The sequence below is a fragment of the Eucalyptus grandis genome, chromosome 1 (assembly GCF_016545825.1).
Source record: "Eucalyptus grandis isolate ANBG69807.140 chromosome 1, ASM1654582v1, whole genome shotgun sequence".
Taxonomy (NCBI): domain Eukaryota; kingdom Viridiplantae; phylum Streptophyta; class Magnoliopsida; order Myrtales; family Myrtaceae; genus Eucalyptus; species Eucalyptus grandis.
The window spans coordinates 37,136,302-37,155,567 of NC_052612.1; the positions used below are offsets into that span (position 1 = coordinate 37,136,302).

The 19,266-nt window shown below is 39.4% G+C and overlaps 1 protein-coding gene across 1 annotated transcript; it reads left to right on the forward strand.

The window, feature by feature from the left end:
- Nucleotides 1–12,191: 12,191 nt before the first annotated feature.
- Nucleotides 12,192–16,598, forward strand: LOC104440906 (probable aminotransferase TAT2). The gene is made up of 7 exons (XM_010053900.3): nucleotides 12,192–12,562; nucleotides 13,612–13,951; nucleotides 14,232–14,450; nucleotides 14,608–14,667; nucleotides 15,190–15,345; nucleotides 15,471–15,564; nucleotides 15,960–16,598. Exons 1-7 carry the CDS (start codon nucleotides 12,294–12,296, stop codon nucleotides 16,073–16,075), a joined length of 1,254 nt encoding a protein of 417 aa, XP_010052202.2. The 5' UTR covers nucleotides 12,192–12,293; the 3' UTR covers nucleotides 16,076–16,598.
- Nucleotides 16,599–19,266: the final 2,668 nt, after the last annotated feature.

The window sequence follows — 19,266 nt, forward strand, 5'->3', positions numbered from 1 at the left end:
GAAGATGGAGGCATTTGTCTACTTGTCGGGTCACCAACCTTGATTTCGACCGGTCTGACTTATTCACCGAGATGAAAGATAATTGCAAGTTTGCGGAAAAGGAGAAGGCAAGATATGTGGAATGTGGTGGACGTAGATTCATGTTACGCCTGCCACATCGATCGATGGATTAGGTTTTTGGCATGAGACACGGCCTCTTTTAAGGATTTATGGATGCTGATGCGTTAGGGCATGAGACACTTATGGATGCTGATGCAGGGTGTTTGCAACGGGCTTCAGGTCTTAGTAATTTTGGTTTGAACCCTTCTAGTTCTTGGCATGTTGGCTTAAGGTATCTCGAAGAGCTCACCTTGTATCGAGTCACTGTGGAGGGAGAACTCATTGAGCAATTGCTTGCCAATTGTCCGATTCTAGAGCGATTGATCTTAGTATTTGCTCGTACTTTGAATAGGCTTAGAGTATATGGCCAATCACTGAAGCTGAAATACTTACGCATTGGATGTTGTGACGATCTTAAACGTGTTAAGATTTATAATACAGATTTTGTGTCCTTCACTTTTGAGGGAGTGAAAACTCGATTGCGTTTGTACAAGCTTCCCCAGCTGTCTGAGGTGTCTATTATAGGATGTTTATGGGAGCTTGTGGATGTTATGCGGTCTCGGCTTTCAAGACTTCCTTGTCTGCATATTCTCAATCTGAATTTTTTTTTATTCACCTAATGTAAGAGCATTGATTGATTTTCATAAGGTTTCATAAGTTATTTTCTTATTCCAATATTTGTTAGTCTTTGATTCTCTATTTGTCTAATTCGTAGGAAAACCTGCCTATTCGTCAACTACCTAAATTGACAAGTGTCAAGCAATTGAAACTGACTGTTGACGGATCTGCAGATGCAAGTCTACTTCCGTTGGCTGTCATGATCAAGGCATGTCCGTACTTGCAGAGTTTTGTGTTGGAGGTGGGTTTCCGGGCCTCATTCAAGTCTTCATCACTTTAGGCATTAGACAAATGCATTATGACTGAATATGTTAAACCAAGTCACTGTAGAATCCTATTCTAGTTTCTGCAAACAGGTGAGTTATTGAGTCATCATGTGATTGGTATCTGCTTGATGTGACAATCCGAGACATACTTTCTTTTGCAAATTCTTTCTTCCATTGACATTCTCCAATGCATCAATATCTTATGGTAATTAATAATATATGACATTCCTTTTGCCATAGTTAATAGACCCATGGTGGATGCCACGCAGGCAGAGAAGAGAGCTGAAAAGAGTTGTTAGACCTCTCCCTCTCCATCGATACCTTAAAAAAGTTGAATTCTACAATTATTACGATAGACATTCTCATCTCGAACTAGTGACTTATCTTATTGCGAGTGCCATTGCCCTTGAGAAGTTAGTGGTGAATACCTGTGACAAAGAGTATGTTTCGGGGGAATGGAAAAAGTTGGAGGAACCTAGAGAACGGGCTTTGCAACAACTCAAGGGAAAGGTACCTTTAAAGATTGCTCTGATGATTAATTAATGGAACAGAGCCTCATGGTATCCATACTGTTGACGCCTTAATTTTATTTAGGTTTATTATATTAATTAATTAAGTTTTTTAAATAATATAGAAATAAAAAAAATAAAAAAATAACAATAAAAAACAGCAAAGCAAAGCAAAAGAAAAGCAAAAAGAAAAAGCAGCCTCTGCATGGGCCTTCGGCCCATCTCCGCCTTAGCCCAGCCCGGCCGAGTCTTCTTCCTCCTTGCGCCACTGCAACACACGCGCGGGCAGGCGCGACGCCGGAGGAGGATGAACAGACTGCGACGCACGTGGAGCAGAGGAGCAGTTGGCGTCAACGGGACGTGACCGGAGGAGGAGATGATGGCGAATGGGACGGCGATCCAACCGGCGGGTCGAGCCTCGCCGACCGGCCACCCCTCGCCTATAAAGAGGGGGGCCACCGTCGACTGAGGAGGAGGCCACAGAGGGGGAGGTAGAGACGAGAGATTCGAGAGATTCGAGAGAGAGAGAGAGAGAGAGAGAGAGGTCAGCCGAAGCTCGAGGTCCCCTGAGAGACTTCGGGGAGCTCGAGCGTAGGGTCAGCCGTGGCGTGGTGAACTCGGAGGGGTCCCCGAGAGACTTCGGGGAGCTCGAAGGGCGAACCCGAGGGAGAGAGAGAGAGCCCCAGCCAGATCTGACCAAAACCAGGCCTCGCCGTCACCGTCGTTGCTCGCCGTGGCCTCCACCATCGCAGATCAAGACCCCAGCTTTGTCGTTGCTCGCCGTGGCCGCCACCGTCGTAAATCAACCCCTGCCGTCGCTGTCATTGCCTCCGTTCAAGAAGGTAAAAAAAAAACCGTCGCCGTTGTCCCTGCCGCCCATCGTGACCCCATTCTGTCGCCGTCGCCGTCGTCGTGGTCCCTATTGTCGTTGCCATCACCGCCGTGGCCGTCGTCACCGCCGTATCGCTTCGGTCTCCTCCCTGGCGCCGCGGATTTGCAAACCCTAGGGTTTGCGATTTTCCGGGTCGCGAAGCGGATCCGGACCCGGAAAATCGGGTAGGGTTTGCAATCTGAGGGGCGGCTGGAGGACGAGTCGGGTGCCGGAGCCGGGTCGGGTAGGGTTTCGCCGGAAAGCCAGGTCGCGGAGCCGGGCCGGGTGTCCCCGAACGCTTGGCCACGGCGTCGTTTTGTTTAATATTCTAATAAATAAATAAATAAAAGTTAGGCCCGTGTAGCGGGCCCGTCTACGTTTCGGACTGGCCGGGTCGGTCCCAACCCGCGGATCCGACCCGGGTCAGTTTTATTTTGTTTTATTATTTTATATTAAAATAATATTCTAATAAATAAATAAATAAAATGTTTTATTTTCAAAAAATATTTTTAAAATGTTTTATTTTCCAAAAAAAAATCGAGAAAATAAAAAATAATTTATTTTCCAAAAATATTGAAAAATATTAAAAAATATTTTATTTTCCAAAAATAAAAAAAACCAAAAGTATTCCATATTTTCCAAAAAAGGCCAAAATTCACGAAAAAGCCAAAAAGACTTGTATTTTCAAAAAAAATAAATACCAAAAAATCCCAAAAAATTCCCTTTTGTGTAAAAAAAAATAGAAAAAGACCCAAAAAATGTTTTTCCTCCCCCAAATTGCATGGAAAATTCCTCAAGCATCCAAAAAACCTCAAGGTTTAAACAAGATTAGGTACCGAAAGGGCATTAGTGATTAACTAGTATAATCAAGTCTCCGATCCTAATTTCTCCAGGTTGCGCAAAAGTGAGTATTTCTCCCGATACTTCGCTTGGGTTCCTAATCAACTCAACCCAAATTGATTAGTGACAACTCCATTTTAAAAATTGATTTACAGGTTAAAAACTTAGATTATTAAAGTCGTGAATTGGTGGACTTGGGAGAGTCTGGGCATAACTAATTTCAGCCAAGCCATTAGCCTCCTTAGGCACCCGCCCCTGATGTGGGCGCCGAAAAAAAAGAGGTCGCGACACATACAAGTCATATGGATGGCATTTTGCAACCTACTCATCTTCCCCTTTTCAAGGTTTTTTTTTTTTTCTTTTTCCTTTAATTGCAAATATAAGTTTGTTTATTAATAATTTATTTATTTTTGATTTTATTTTAGATTTTTAAGTTATGCCATGACTCAAAGCCAAGAATAATGGATGTTCGTGCACTTCTCGTGTCATTTTAATCCATCAAGGACTCCAAAACAACCACCATTTTGTGTTTGCTGGGTACTTGATTAGTCATTAAAGTGATGGTAAGAGAAAATAGACATGTCACTTTCTCATGCGCTTTTTGGATGCCTCCCAATCTATATGTGGTCTCAGTTTGGTGTCTCAATTTGCAAGGAAGTTAGAGATAATTCTCTAGAATATATTCTTTTTATTAGAGATAATTATTTATATTATGCATATACCTCCCTTTGATTGTGAATATCATTGATTAATATGTTATATAAGATAATTATTTAAGAAAGCCAATTTAGGCTTTCTCTACATATATATTTTTGTTAGTCTAGATCCATTCTTCTCATTCATTCTCAATTGGTAATGAAGCCTCCCTCCGTCCCTCGTTTCTAAGCTTTTTTCTCTCTTCTAAGCCCAGCGAACTATGCGAAAATAAGATTGTCACATCGAGTCAATACTAACTACTTGATTTCACGACTCCTCGCCCATATGATCAGATACAAGTTGGATTCGATAAGGGGCTTAGCTTATTCTCTCCTATCCTACCACATGTGTCGATGGCTAAATATATGAAGACTTAATGAGGTCTGAAGATCCACTTCTACACAAAACTCCGAAAGTAGGGACGTGCCCAAGTCACGAGAGTCGGCAGAAGTAGACTTTCCATCTTTCCATTCATCAACTTAAAGCCAATTGCTTGGCATTTGTTAATTTAGGCAATTGACGATTCCACGGTCCCTTTCTTGCGAGTAGGGTTAGGTTCCGTCTCATACAATAAGTTTGAGGCGCTGAAACCATGGCTACTTAAATGAGCAGTCCACAAATACCTCCATCTCGGAATGAAACAGAAGTTGCTTGTGTTTATGTAAGATGTCAACTGGAATATATACGACCTAGAATTTCATCTGGCTGATAGCTAATTTAAGCCCTAGGATTGAGTCTCACTGACAAAGGGAAAATGTGGGAAAATGGAGATAGAAAGCAAGCAACAATTTGGAGATATGATTGAGGGAAAAGATGAAGCAGTGAAGTTCATCGAAGAAGAAAACTCAATGTTTGTAGAATGGCAGGAAAAAAATAGAAAAATACTAAACTCATGGTCGAATGAACAAAACAATGAGGATTATAGTGTCGATGGTAAGATGATCCGGATTCCGATGCACCCACACCGAAGAGAAAGATGAACTTTTGCCCAGTCACCCAATTAAATAAAAAAGGAAGTTACAATTTATGCTAATTTAGGACAATTTATAGCTAAAGGAAGAAAGAAACGTGCATCCAAGAGTAGTTCCCAGCTCAAAAATGGAACTTTTGCACTAAAATTCATTACCTTGTCATGAGAATCTGCTTCAAATTCAGAGTGGCACCTCTTTCGAAGATGGAGAAGCATACATTCCAGCGCTATTCAGCTTTCAATACAGCAATTTCTTTTCTTCCTTTAGCGTTTTTATAACTAACTACTACCGGGGAGGCAGTTCGGAGTACTAACGAAACTCGTAAGGGTAATCAATAACGAGATCCTGAAGTCAAATAGTTGCCTTCTTCTTGGCTTTCCTGCTGAATTATATATTTGTTTGCTGGAAAAGAAACGGCAAGCAGCCTTTCTGATGGAAAATGTCGCTTTGAATGCTGTTGTTCTGCTTTAACTTTGTTCGTGGGCTAGGTTACAAAGAAGCCGCGTGGGTCTTGAGCACAAAGACATGTACAGACTTGTGTCGTTTTGAATATCATCTTGAAGTTATTTCTTAAGTATGGTTAGCGGTGTGCAAATTGTACATCCTCACTGAGGTTGAATTTCTTTACCTTGCGCAGTACGGTAAGGATACTTGCCTTGCCCACACATTGGCATATACATTTTAAAAATGATATTGCTAAAATGGTTTTATACAACAAATTTAATGGACAATTTTTATAATTTTTTAAAAATTATTTTTGATTATTTTTATTTTTAAGAATATAATATTTATTTTTCTTTTTTTCTTTTTTTCTTCTTCTTCTTTAGTCGCCCGCCGGCCACAACGGCCGGCCAGCCACAAGCAAGCCTCAAGCTCGCCGCCGACGTCGGCAAGCTTGAGTCTTGCTAGATCGGTGAGGCTCTAGATCCGGTGAGCTCGAGGCTCGCCGGTGTCGGGCGAGCTCGAGCTTGCCCCTCGCCGGATCTAGCGAGGCTCTAGCCTTGCCGAACGTCGACGACGCCTCCACCTCGCCGGATCGGTGAGCTCGAGGCTCGCCGACAAGTTTGAGTCTCGCCAGATCGGTGAGGCTCGAGCCTCGCCGGGCATCGGCGAGGCCTCCGCCTTGCCAAATTTGGTGAGCTCAAGCTTGCTCGACACCGCTCGTCGCCGGCGAGCTCGAGGCTTGCTTGGCCGGTCGCCGGCCATCGCCGGCGACCGGAGGAAGAAGAAAGAAAAAAATAAAATAAAATAAAAATAATTATAATTTTGGTTTTTATAAAAAAAAAAAAAATTTGTAAAGTTAAAAGAGGAGAGAAGATGGTGAGATTTTGAGTGAAAATAAATGGGTTATTTTTAATGGGTTGATAAATGGGTCAACTCTCTAACTCATTTAAAACCCATATATCTTAGTCTTGACCCATTAAAACCCATTATGGATGCTTTATGAAAGAAAGCTTGACCCATTAATGACCCATTTAGCCATAAATGGGTCCATAAATGGGTTGTGCAACCCATTTAACACCTCTACATGAGGCATATAACAGTCCAGTTAGCGTTTGCAAGGTAATATCTTTCCGCCTAAAATATGCCTTGCTAGTACCTATTTCTGAACCACATGTTTTTGTTTTACCTCATATGCTCGAATTCTATTCTATTCTTATTAGAGGAATTGAGATTAAGTTGTAATTTGATTAGTGACTTTGACGTTTAAAGTTCCATGATGATAATTGACAGTTTATCGAGTACTACTTGACTTAAGAATTTACACAGACAAAATGGTCCATCGGTACTTTTTGAAGAATCTGAACCTAAGAATAGATCTAATGCTTCTAGTTCTTTTTGCTCAACCTAATTCTGTTCCTTAACTGGTACTTCATATTTGCTCCTTGACACGGCATGGGAAATATATGGCAGGTAATATTTCGTTTGGAAGTTAAGTTGCCATTGGAATATATGGTTTGATAAACTGCTTAGGGTTCATCCTGTGGAACATAGCACCGTAGAACTCTTGCATTAAGCCTATTGTGTGTGCACACGTAATCATTTGAATTTATCTCCGTCAAATTGATGCATGAGAATTCAAGCCCCCATCACTTTGTCGTGTGAATTTACTATGAATGTAAATACTATGAGACACGGATACTTTTGTTTAGGGACTGAATCGGTTCCTAATTTTTTATGTGATAAATGCCTAGGAAAAAATCAAAATTTAGGTGTCAATAGTCAGGATGACAGTATCTAGGGAAAATTTCAATTAAGGGCCTAAAGTTGAACCGTTTTCTCAAAAAATGGCCTAAAGTAGACATTGTATCAAATAAGGGCATGAAGTGACTGATTTAGTGTCGATTAAGGGTTTCAACTTGAAAGTCAGTCAAATCTTATTTTCAAATAGGGGTATTTTCGTCTAAAGACTTTTTTTTTCTTTTTCCTTTTTTTTTTCTTTTCTTTCTTTTTTCATCTTGCTCATTTCCTTCTTGACAAATGCATCAGACTCCTCACGCACAAGCTTGCATAGGTGCAAAACAATTTGAACAATTTGAACAATTTAGGAAAAGAAGAAAACGAAAAGATATTCGAGAAGTAATGTAGTTTTGCAAAACTGCAAATTGTGTGCTTTAGTTCTGCAGCCTCCCCATCAACTAACTTCAAAGCGGATGCTCTACATTATGCAATTTTGCATCCTCACTCAAGAACTCATCAATTTCAGCATAAGCCGGTTTTTAAGTTATTTGCCACCACTCACCTTCTCCGATGACAATAATGAACTTGAGAATCAAGAAATATCCATAAGTGGGTTTTGTTGTTATTCAATTTGCTTGTAAAAACTTATTATGACAATTAAAGTAACAGTTTCATGCTCTCCCGCCAATGAAATTACCTCTGCCACGATAACTTTCGCTCGTAGCTTCTTGGGAATGTTTTATTGGGTTCGGGTTGGATTATTCATAATATTCGTAGATGCAACTTGCATTGAGGTGGAATATGTGGCTTCTTGAGAGGGTCCAATTGTGTCATGTATGCTGGTTATTTTCAAAGGCTACTAAATCATTTTGACCTGTGATTGAAGATACTCGCCTTTGGTGGTGATTCGAATCAAAGAACACTCAATCTAAAAAATGAATGACTTTGGTCTACACATGTTCAAACAAATTTAGCTCTCTAACTCTGAAATATTATCTACATAGATTTGAGAGAGAATAACAAGATGAAAAAAGTGCAAAATCGCTCAGAAATTTCCAAAACCATGTATTTCACTGAACAAATCAATGCACGTGAGTATCACAAAGATTCCTCAAAAACCTCTAATAAATTTGGCTTAGGCACTTCAATCTGGCTTATCCTCGCTAAGATTTATCATAGCTTGTGTGAGCACCGATTTGAATTCAAGCATCGATGACAACGAGGGCAGCAAGCTAATGGCTTACACCTCATCATGCTTCGTGCTTGACCATGACCAAAAGATGTGGGGATCGAATCGAGCTGAGCGTCACATCTTGGTCCACTCATGCTCGATCTAGGGCTTGGATTGACTTCCATCTTTCAACAAAGGTACCGGAATTGTTGTTGAGGGCAATGACAAATGAGGTTGAGGGCATTGATGGCTAATTCGGCAAGGAAGATAAAGATGGACTTTTGAAAAAACGCGATCTAAAGAGTGAAAAAGGCGAAGGCACGATGATGATGAAGAAAAGAAAGAGAAGGAGAAAATAAATTTAAAGAAGAAGGAAAAAAAAGTCTTTAGACGAAAATACCCCTAGATGCAAATAAGATTTGGTTGGCTTTTAAGTTGAGACCCTTATTTGAAACTAAGTTGGTCACTTCAGGTTCTTGTTTGAGACAATGTCTATTTTAGGTCATTTTTTGAGAAAATGGTTCCACTTTAGGCCCTTAATTGAAATTTTCCCCAGTATCTATGAGTTGATAATTTGAAGATTTCTTTTGATTTATTTTTTTATTCATCAAATTATTATCTTTAACTTTCACCATAATTATAAGTGATGATATCTCTATCCATAAACTGTGTACCATATCAATGAAGGGATTGAGCAGAATGTTTACAAAAGTTGATCATTTAGAGATTTTCTTTTGATTTGTTTTTATTCAATTTACAAATTGCTATCTATTATCTTTTAATTTCCATCACAATTACAGGTGATATCTCTATATATACTGCATAACATATCAATGAAAAGTATGCTTGATCAACTCAATTCTTTGTTTTAGTTTGATATATTCTAGATATCTTCACAATATTCTAGATATCTCTACGTTGGAGCGCTGTCCCTTCCCAAATGGAAAAGAACAATTTGAGTTTGTCTTCTTCTTCTCTTAGTAACTCGGAGGTCCTGTTGTAAAAATATGATTTCGAAATGGGTTGAACAATGAAATCAGATCGAGTAAAACAACTCGGACTTTGAGGCTCCCGCAATTATTTGCGCACCGGCACGAGGGTATGGTGGGGTCTAGCCCCACCTAATCATTCCTTTAACTACAAAAAGGAAATTCCACATTTTTAAACTGACCCACTTGCTCCCACCTTTTCTATGTGGGACAAACTAAAAAGCATTCATTTTGTTTTAACAAACAAAATTCCAACAGGTCCAACACGTAACTGATCGCTGCCCAATTATCTTAGCAAACAAGTGCTTCAAGCCACCTAAAATGTTTATATTAGGCAATTAGAAAAGACTGAGAAGGTGAAGTCATTTCCAAAGAATTCGAAATGTATCTTCCTTAAAATTCATTCAGCTTATCCTAATACGATCACATCATGGAGTAAACGTGTCCATAGGCTTTAAATTTGTTCAATTTGCTCTCATTCGCGTCGAGTGTATGATCAAGATGTCAAATTGACGAAATTCTAAAAGTAGCTATTGGGGACAAGAGGCAGCCATCCCTAATGCATTTCTCTAGGTACAACCACGGTAGTTGTTCCTAAAGGCCCGTCAACGGTTTTGCAAAGCAATCGCCATTTCTCTTCGGGAGAAGACGGGGTGACTTGGGACGTGTCGTCACTGATATTGGGAATGATTTTGCAATTCTACCTTTTAGAAATGGTTTTGGCCACACCCCTTGTCCATTCTCAAGTTCCAATTTTGACTCTGGAGTGAGAAAATAGAAGATGCATAATACAAGCCAAGGGGGAAAATAATAAAGATTAAAATTTAACTCATTACATTTTTGCCAATTCAATCCTAAAGCCAATTTAGTCCTAAATATTTTCACATTTTCCTAATTTAGACATAAAATCGTTAATATGAACTCCGGTCATCCTTTAAAAATCTTTTAGAGTTTTTTAGTAACTATTTATTTTTTCTTTTCTATTTCTTTTACTTTTTTTTTTTTTGGACTGAGGGTCAACAAAGGTCGCTACCAGACCCTATTGGAAAAGAAAAGAAAAGAAGAAAACCAAAATAATTATTAAAAAATATATAAAAGAGAATGTCCATGTCTCCATCGATCATATCACATAGGGACGTTGATATCCACGTTAGTAATTTCCGAATTAAATTGTCTGGATTGACTCAAGTGACAAAACATTAAAAAATGTGTAGGATTAAATTATCACAATAAAAATGTTTAGAATTAGTATAAGTATAATAAATTTTAAAAAAATGTTGGTAATTTTTCCAAAGACAAGACTTAGGTATCTTCTGAAATATCCAATATCAAAGCCGACTATGACGCTATCCACCTCTCACGTATTCATCTAATAGGATAAGGAGAAGAAAAAGATGATATTATTAAGGCCCTCCTCGGTCGTGCGAATTGGTCGATTCCTCCCGCGTGCTTCCCTCCCTTTCTTGCCCTCCAAGATCGTAGACCGACAAAGTCTGACGTCTCGTGGGCGCGAGACAGCAGCGCATCCTAATGCCACGTCACGTTTCTTGCCCTAAATTAATTTCCCAGACCCTACCCGACTCGCCCAGATTGTCTGTTCTCTTTCCTCTTCCCCAAGCCCCGACCCTGTTAAGATATTCGGGAATTCAAGAGAATCGAATGGTTAAACAATGTGTTGAGCCAGAGACAAATCAAAGATTACTGTAGTAGACAAGCAAGCAGCAGACTATGAGGATGGGAATCTACGCTCTGTCGTTTTCCAATGGTTAAGCAATGTCTTACTTGTCTATTCTTGACCTAAATTGTCGTGATTTGGGGGAAAATATGTAAAGTCTCTTTCCTCTTTTTGTTTTTAATGGATAGCAAATTAATTATTCTCATCCAATTTGTTGAATCATCTACTCACAACTCAGGTCACATGAACTTGTCTTGAAATGTGCATATGTAATTACACGACAAGACATCCATTTCAAAAATAGTCTGTTTTGAGTCTCAATTTGCATCTCTAATGAAATTTATTGAGATTATATGGACACATGGTCATCTATTGAATCTTTTTCATTTTATGTGATCTCGAAATGCTTATCAAGCGTGTTTAATGTTGTTTAACGTTGAATTTTCAACCAATTGATTTTCAAATTTTCTAAAATATATATCTATTTATATTTAGCATCACTATACTCGCATTGGCTCATGATTTGAGGAATTCCAAAATCCCTTTTGTCTCCATTTTTTGTAGAGAAACGTGTATTATATGTCTTCTCCATGAGGAATTCAACGATTGTGAAAGAAGTGCATTCTCATTTCAAAATCTTCCGATACTTTGTGGCAAGATGGCTGATTTGTCGAACACTGCCAATATCTATGTCGGAGTCAATCTCCCGTTGTCTTGATCCTGACTTTATATTAGCATTAGATTTCAAGACCACAGTTCATCATTCTGTAATGTTGGATAATATTAGCAATAATATTATTACCCACTTAAGCGGAATTCAACTATGAAAATAAAATAAAGCAAAATAAAAGGCACAAAAAGGTATTCTGGTGTATTAGAGTCGACCACTATAATGCACTCATACTAGGAAGACAACTCTCTTCACGCTCCTCAGCAAGCAGATTGGAACACGCCATCTTATTTTATTCTCGTTTCCTTGACTCCGTGTTTCATTAGGAAGCAATCGCAAACATAATCAATAAAAATCATGGGATGATCCGAAAAATCCTGTTTGATGTTAGGACAATACTTAGCATGCCGATGACGGACATTGATGCTCATCCTTCATGTGGATCTAAGTCAAGATATGGCAATCAATTTCAAGATTCGAAAAAGATGGAACATACAACGACAACCACAATAATAATAAAAGAAGAAGAAGAAGAAGAAGAAGAAATGTTGGGTCTTTGATTAAAGTTTGAATGACTTGAGCCGGCGTCCGAAGCTCGCAGGATCATTTTATATAATGCAAGCGCAAGAGCATTGCACTACCACAGACCCACGAGAAAAACGAAAGGACGCTCTTGTCCTTCTTCGTCTCCTCCACCGCCGCCACCATCATCGACCTCCCGAACTCGACGGGCGAGCATGGAGAACGGGGCGCCGGCCTGGAAGTTCCGGGGCAACGGGGGGCTCTCAGCCGCGACGGTCATCACCGTCCGCGGCGTCCTCTACGAGCTGATGGCGAATCTCAACGCCGACGACGGCCGCACCGTGGTCCCGCTCGGCCACGGCGACCCTTCCTCCTTCCCTTGCTTCCGCACGGCCCCCGCCGCTGAGGACGCCATAGTCGAGGCTCTCCGCTCCGGCAAGTTCAACTGCTACGGCCCGACCGTCGGTATTCTTCCCGCCAGGAGGTAAGAAGGCGGTGTCGCTTGAGATTATCAGGATTAGATTTCTCGTTTATGTTCGCGACCCTTTTTGGCTTGAATCGAAAGGGGAATAGGGAAAAATGAGATTTGAGAATTGTGTACTTAAAAAAATAGCATTCTAAGAATGAAAGGCCAAAAGATATTTTCATTGTCTTTTGATTTTTCAGGATTATATTATATTATATAAAATATTTTTCATTAATTCAATATTTTAATCGACATAAATAATCATTTAAAAAAATATTTTTCAAACTATTTATTTTTAGAGCTTAAGCTTTAGATTAGTTATCTGTCTTGTGAAATCTTGACACGAGCAGATGACATGCTCTGTATAAGCTTGGTGATAGCATGGATCGACTCGTGCTTCTTGTGGTCTGGACCGTTTGTTTAGCCGTGCAGGCGTACTCCCTAAGCATGTTATTTCGCATCCTCGATCTTCCTAGTACCTATGAGTCGATTGTTGATGCGTTTAAGGTACTGACGGAGTCTTCTACTTACTAATTCCCAGGATTTACGTTCATGTGGTCATACAAGATTCAAGAAATCGTACAGTTAAATAGTCAATGATTGAGAGGCTGATAAGTGACTAGTTTGGAAGGTGACTCAATTGAAGTTTTTGGACCTTATTGCGTGTTCTGTTTCCTTCGCAACGACTGCATGGGGTCAAATGCAAAATGCCTAGTTCTGGCAGTTGTTTTGCTTCGATTGTACGAACCATTTTGGTTTGTTCGTGGTTGTATCTTAACAACAGAGTAGCTGTTATTGCCGATCAATATCAACTGTCTCGTCAATCAACTCGAATCATCATATTGCTAGCAAAGACAGTGTATTGAAAACAGAGTAAATGATGAAACCAAGCTTTATTAGTGACTATAGGAAGTAGTCATTGTTAATTGTTTGGATAAAGATTGAATTTTATGGAAAGGCCGCTATCAATGTGTTGATCTAGGTGCTTTCTGTAGGTTAAATAGCAATTTAATTCCAGACGACATGTTTGAGTGAGCTAGACTAACCAGGGGCACCAAATTCTACAGGGCTATTGCTGATTATCTCTCTTGTGATCTCCCGTACAAATTATCACCAGATGATGTTAATCTGACACTCGGGTGCAAACAAGCAATTGAAGCCATATTAACAGTTCTCGCTTGCCCTGGGGCCAATATATTGCTTCCAAGACCTGGATTCCCATGCTATGATGCATGTGCTAAACACAGCCATCTTGAGACACGATATTTCGATCTTCTTCCAGATAAGGGTTGGGAGGTTGATCTCAAGGGTGTTGAGGATCTTGCAGATGAGAGTACTGTCGCCATGGTGCTCATCAATCCTGGCAATCCTTGTGGAAGTGTCTATAGCTACCAGCATCTAAAGAAGGTTGCTTTTGCATTTTGTTTGAGATTTCTTCGTATCTTAGCAAGTAGATGAATTGTGAACATGGAAAAATCTATGACTATAAGCTGGAATGGAGCTAATAGATTCCGCTGGAGCTTAATCTAGAGAGCTACCTTGCCTCTTGAGATGCTCGTTTATCTCAAGGCAGTGGAAGCTCGATAGATTTAGATTTGTCGCCAGTCACTTTTATAATCTTTGCTATTCACATTTGTGTTGCATCAGCTGTTGTTCATCATTTTCTTTCTTTCATTTTTGAAAAAAGGTTGCCGAAACAGCAAGGAAGCTTGGGATTATGGTAATTGCCGATGAAGTCTATGGTCATCTAGCTTTTGGGGATACCCCATTTGTTCCCATGGGTGTTTTTGGATCCATCGCACCTGTCTTGACGTTGGGATCAATATCAAAGAGGTGGATTGTTCCAGGTTGGCGACTTGGTTGGCTTGTGACAAATGATCCAAATGGTTTTCTGAAAGACACTGGGGTCTCTCTCTCTCTCTCTCTCCCTCTCTCTCTCTCTCTTTCTCTCTCTGTGCACGCGTGAACGCAATCGCTTGCTTGTTGTATATCTATTTGGGCCAAATTATGTGACTACTAGGGTTGGTCACAAGATACTTAGATTGTTCCTTTTCTCTTTACAGGTTCTTAAGTCCCTTAAAGGATTTCTGGATATATCCTCTGATCCTCCTACATTTATCCAGGTACGTAACTACTCCAAATAATTAACCAGTGACTTTCAGATTTGAAGACGTGGTGTTTTTCAAAATGATTTATTTGGTAGGCTTGTCTGCACTATTTTTGTATCACTACCAGAGCGAGTTGTGGATATTCTTGGCTATTCATTCAGGAAATGACAAGTTAATGAGAGCTTTTTCTCTTGAAGATGGGTAATTAAAACAATGGATACTGCACAGCAATGTAGAGTCGCACCCCAAGCACAACCCCAATGATTTACTTGTTTCCTCTCTACAGTCACCCGGTGTATGTTACTTTTCTCAGTGATTTTAAACTGTAATGCACAAGCTGTGCATATTGCTTTTAGAAGTGATCGATATTATGTCTGAGTCATTGGGCTTGATTTATCTGAACTCACTTTCACTTGATTAAGTATTGTGCTTCATTTAATCCTTGCAAGAGTGCTTGCTAACTTTTATTTGTGGACAACTAGTGTCCTTATCAAATAACAGCTAATTATTTGCTGCTCTTCATGGTGATTCTAACAGGGGGCGGTCCCTCACATTCTTGAGAAAACAAATGATGATTTTTTTTCAAAAATCATTTGCATACTAAGAGAGGCTGCAGAAATATGTTATGAGAAGATTCAAGATATACCTTGCGTCATGTGCCCAAAAAAGCCAGAAGGAGGCATGTTTGTAATGGTATGGGCATACTATACACATACGTGCATTATGTATGCATGTATTTTTATTTTTTCATCGGTATAGCGTACACTGTTATGCAATTTATATTTTTTCTCAATAAGTGAAAGATGCCATTGCGACAGGTCAAGTTGAATTTATCATTGTTGGAGGGCATAAAGGATGATCAGGAGTTCTGCTTAAAACTGGCTAAAGAAGAATCTGTTATTGTTCTGCCTGGTAAACTCAGCCTCTCCAATTGCTGGTGAAAGGAAAATATATTGATGTTACTTTTTATGCATCTGTTTCATTTTTCTAACTTATTTCAGCTTTTTGAATTTTTCAAACGCGTCCCCTGACATTTGTTTCTTGAAATGCACATTGGTTAAGAATGCTACAAGGGGCTTCAGAGTGAGAGTCCTGACGACCAACTTATTTCGCAGTTTTCAAAGGACCCTAAAATTTTGGAGAAATAGAAGGGATCCTAGTGATTTCATTTGAATTTACTCTGTGGAATTCTTGCGAGCTAATGCTGAGATAATTCCGGAGCAAACCCATCCCACTTTCGCCACTTGCTTCTTACTTGTGCAATGTCCGTATCCATCAGATGATAATCGATGACATTCGTTTTTGCAGGATAGCTGTTGGAATGAAGAACTGGCTTCGCATCACTTTCGCCATCGATCCATCTTCTCTCGAAGATGGCCTGAAGAGGATTAAGGCCTTCTATGGAAGGCATGCCAAAAAATAAATGAGCCGGTCCATGCCGGCGCCAGAAAGGGCTGAGATCATCAACTGCTCGTTGGATCTCGAGATGCCTCTGTGGCCACGTCGAAGACCTTTGCAATGTGTGAAACAAGATTAGTAAATCCATAAGAAAGCTAATTATCCGGGCATTTGCTCGGAAGCAGGGGATGGAGGAGGCGGCAATCAACCTGGCTCTTGATTCGATCCGAAACCTCCGTTGCATTAGCTTTGGCTTGAATAGAAAACTTCGATTAAGGGCTTCTGATTTTGCTGCTCGTGCCCGGAAGCAGGGGATGGAGGAGGAGGAAATCAACCTGACTGTTGATTCGATCCGAAAGCTCCGATGCGTTGGCTTTGGCTTGAAGAAAAAACTTTGATTAAGGGCTTCCTATTTTGCTGCTCGGCAAAATGTCAAGCGGCAGTGTCATTAGGTGATCAACAACTCCCTGTTGTCGGTCTCATGTTGTCTTGTGCTTGTACTTTAATTGTCTCTTCAGAAATAAAGATGTGATGGCATCAGATATGAACGTTCCGATTTCCAAATGCGCCGCGATTCGCCGATAATTTCTATTGGCGGAGCTAATTACATCGAGGGAAACTCCTAGGGAGCTCATGAGGATATATCTACTTGAACGAAAACATACAAACTCCCTCGAAATTTGTTGACATGTATTGTCGCCTGCATGCATGTTGCTGCACATCATTCCTAGAAAATTCTACATGAAGTAAATTAGCCTTGTTGTCCAAAGTTACCTTCCCATCAAACTTAATCGCCGAACAAGTAAAGCGAATTTGATTATTGTGTATGAAGGCTAGTTTTTGCCTGGACATTCCTATTAGACATGATAAGGTCGGATAAAACAAAAATCAAGCAATGTTTGGAAAATCACTGATGTCCAAGCTGGATTTTGAACAGATGGGTTGAATGTCAATGTGAAAGCTCTATAATTTTTTATGTTTGCGACTTTAAAAATTAGAACATGCTAATGGAAATCACAAAAAGTCTTAAAAAAAAAGTCTTAAACCTTTTGTATTTGTGTCAATTGAGTTCTAAACTTTTTTTTTACTATCAATTTAATCTTAAACATTTTTACTTAGTATTAATTCAATCATTTCCAAAAAAAAAAAAAAATCAGTCATTTCTGGCTAATTTGAGCTGGATTTTGCCGACTGACTATTAGTCAGCTAACATGGATAAATTTTAATAATATTTTAATATTTTGTTTTTTTCTTTTTTTTTTTCTTTTTTTCCTCTTCTCCTCCTTCCTTTAGCCGGTGGCTAAACCTCGGCGATCGGCCAAAGGCAATAGCCAACGAGGGCGAGCCTTGCTAGCTTGGCATGAGACTGCCCTCGGGGCATGGGCAGCCTTGAGTTGGCCTTGTGCCGGGCTGGTGAGGCTTACCCTCATTGTATCTGACGTGGGTTAGCCTCGCTCACCGTCGCCAAGGTCCGCAACCAGCTGGAGGAAGGAGAAGAAGAAGGAAAAAGGAAAAAAAAAAAAAGATAAATAAGAAGAAGAAAATTCAAATATTAAAATAATATTAAAAATTGTCAACATCAATAGTGATTGTGCCACATTAGCTTGCCGGCGCTTAGTCAGCAAAATTCGGCTACAATTAGCCAGAAATGATTAAATTGGCATCAAGTAAAAATGTTTAGGATTAAATTGGCACAAAAAAAGTTTATGACTAACAAATGTAAAAATGTTTATGACTTTTTTTTTAACTCTTTTCCTATGAAAATCCGACTAGTGGAGTTAAAAAGTAGCACAGGGCAGCATACCAAACAAACTTCTTCGGTCTATATTTTGGAAGGCAGTTACTAGCCAGTCTTACTACGTTGGATCCAATCCTCAAAACCAAAGGGAAAGACTCAAAAGAGGAAGGAGATGCATTATGATTGGATTTCTTAAACCAAGTCACCGTAGAATCCTATTCTAGTCTCTGCATATGGGTGAGTTAATGAGTCATCATGTGATTGGTCTAGGCTTGATGTGATAATCCAGAGACATAATTTCTTTTGCAAGTTCTTTCTTTCATTAACATTCTCCAATGCATCAATATCTTGTGGTGATTAATAATATATGACATTCTTCTTTTGCCACAATTGATAGACCCCTGGTGGACGCCACGCAGGCAGAGAAGAGAGCTTAAAAGAGTTGTTAGACCTCTCCCTCTCCATCGATACCTCAAGAAAGTTGAATTTTACTATTATGGTCAACCTTCTTATCTCGAACTCGTGACTTACCTTATCGCAAGTGCCATTGCCCTTGAGAAGTTAGCGGTGAATACCTATGACAAAGAGTATGTTTCAAGGGAATGGAAAAAGTGAACGGGCTTTGCAACAATTCAAGGGAAAAGTACCTTTAAAGATTGCTCTAGTGATTAATTAACAAAACGGAGCTTCATGGTATCCATATAGGAGATATGGATTTTTGCAACCTACTCCTCTCCCCTTTTTCAAGGTTTTTCTTTTTATTTTTTTTTATTGCGAATATAAGTTTGTTTATTAATAATTTATTGTTCCTGATTTTATTTTGGATTTTTAAGTTATGTCATAACTCAAAGCCATGAATAATGGATGTTCGTGCAATTCTCGTGTAATTTTAATCCGTTAAGGACTCCAAAACAACCGCCATTTTGTACTTGCTGGGTACTTGAGAGTCATTAAAGTGATGGTAAGAGAGAATAGACATGTAACTTTCTCATGCGCTTTTTGGATGCCTCCCAATTTATATGTGGTCTCAGTTTGGTATCTCAATTTGCAAAGAAATTAGAGATAATTCTCTAGAATATATTCCTTTGTTAGAGATAATTATTTATATTATGCATATACCTCCCTTTGATTGTGTATATCATTGATCAATATGTTATGTAAGATAAATATTTAAGAAAGCCAATTTAGGCTTTCTCTACATATATATTTTTGTTAGTCCATATCCATTCTTCTCATTCATTCTCACTCAGTAATGAAACCTCCTTCATTTCTAAGCTTTTTTCTCTCTCTTCCAAGCCCAGCGAGTTGTACGAAAATAAGATTGCCACATCGAGTCAATACTAACTACTTGATTTCACGACTCCTTGCCCATATGACTAGATACAAGTAAGATTCAATAGTGGCTTGGCTTATTCTCTCCAATCCTACCACATGTGTCAATGGCTAAATATATGAAGACTTAATAAGGTCTGAAGATC

What these genes read in the sequence shown, in the direction of transcription:
- LOC104440906 (XM_010053900.3), top strand. Translation starts at nt 12,294, where the DNA reads ATGGAGAACGGGGCGCCGGCCTGGAAGTTCCGGGGCAACGGGGGGCTC. An exon ending in ATCCTCCTACATTTATCCAG is followed by an intron (nt 14,668 to 15,189) that starts GTACGTAACTAC and finishes TGATTCTAACAG; the next exon opens with GGGGCGGTCCCTCACATTCT. An exon ending in ATCTGTTATTGTTCTGCCTG is followed by an intron (nt 15,565 to 15,959) that starts GTAAACTCAGCC and finishes TTCGTTTTTGCA; the next exon opens with GGATAGCTGTTGGAATGAAG.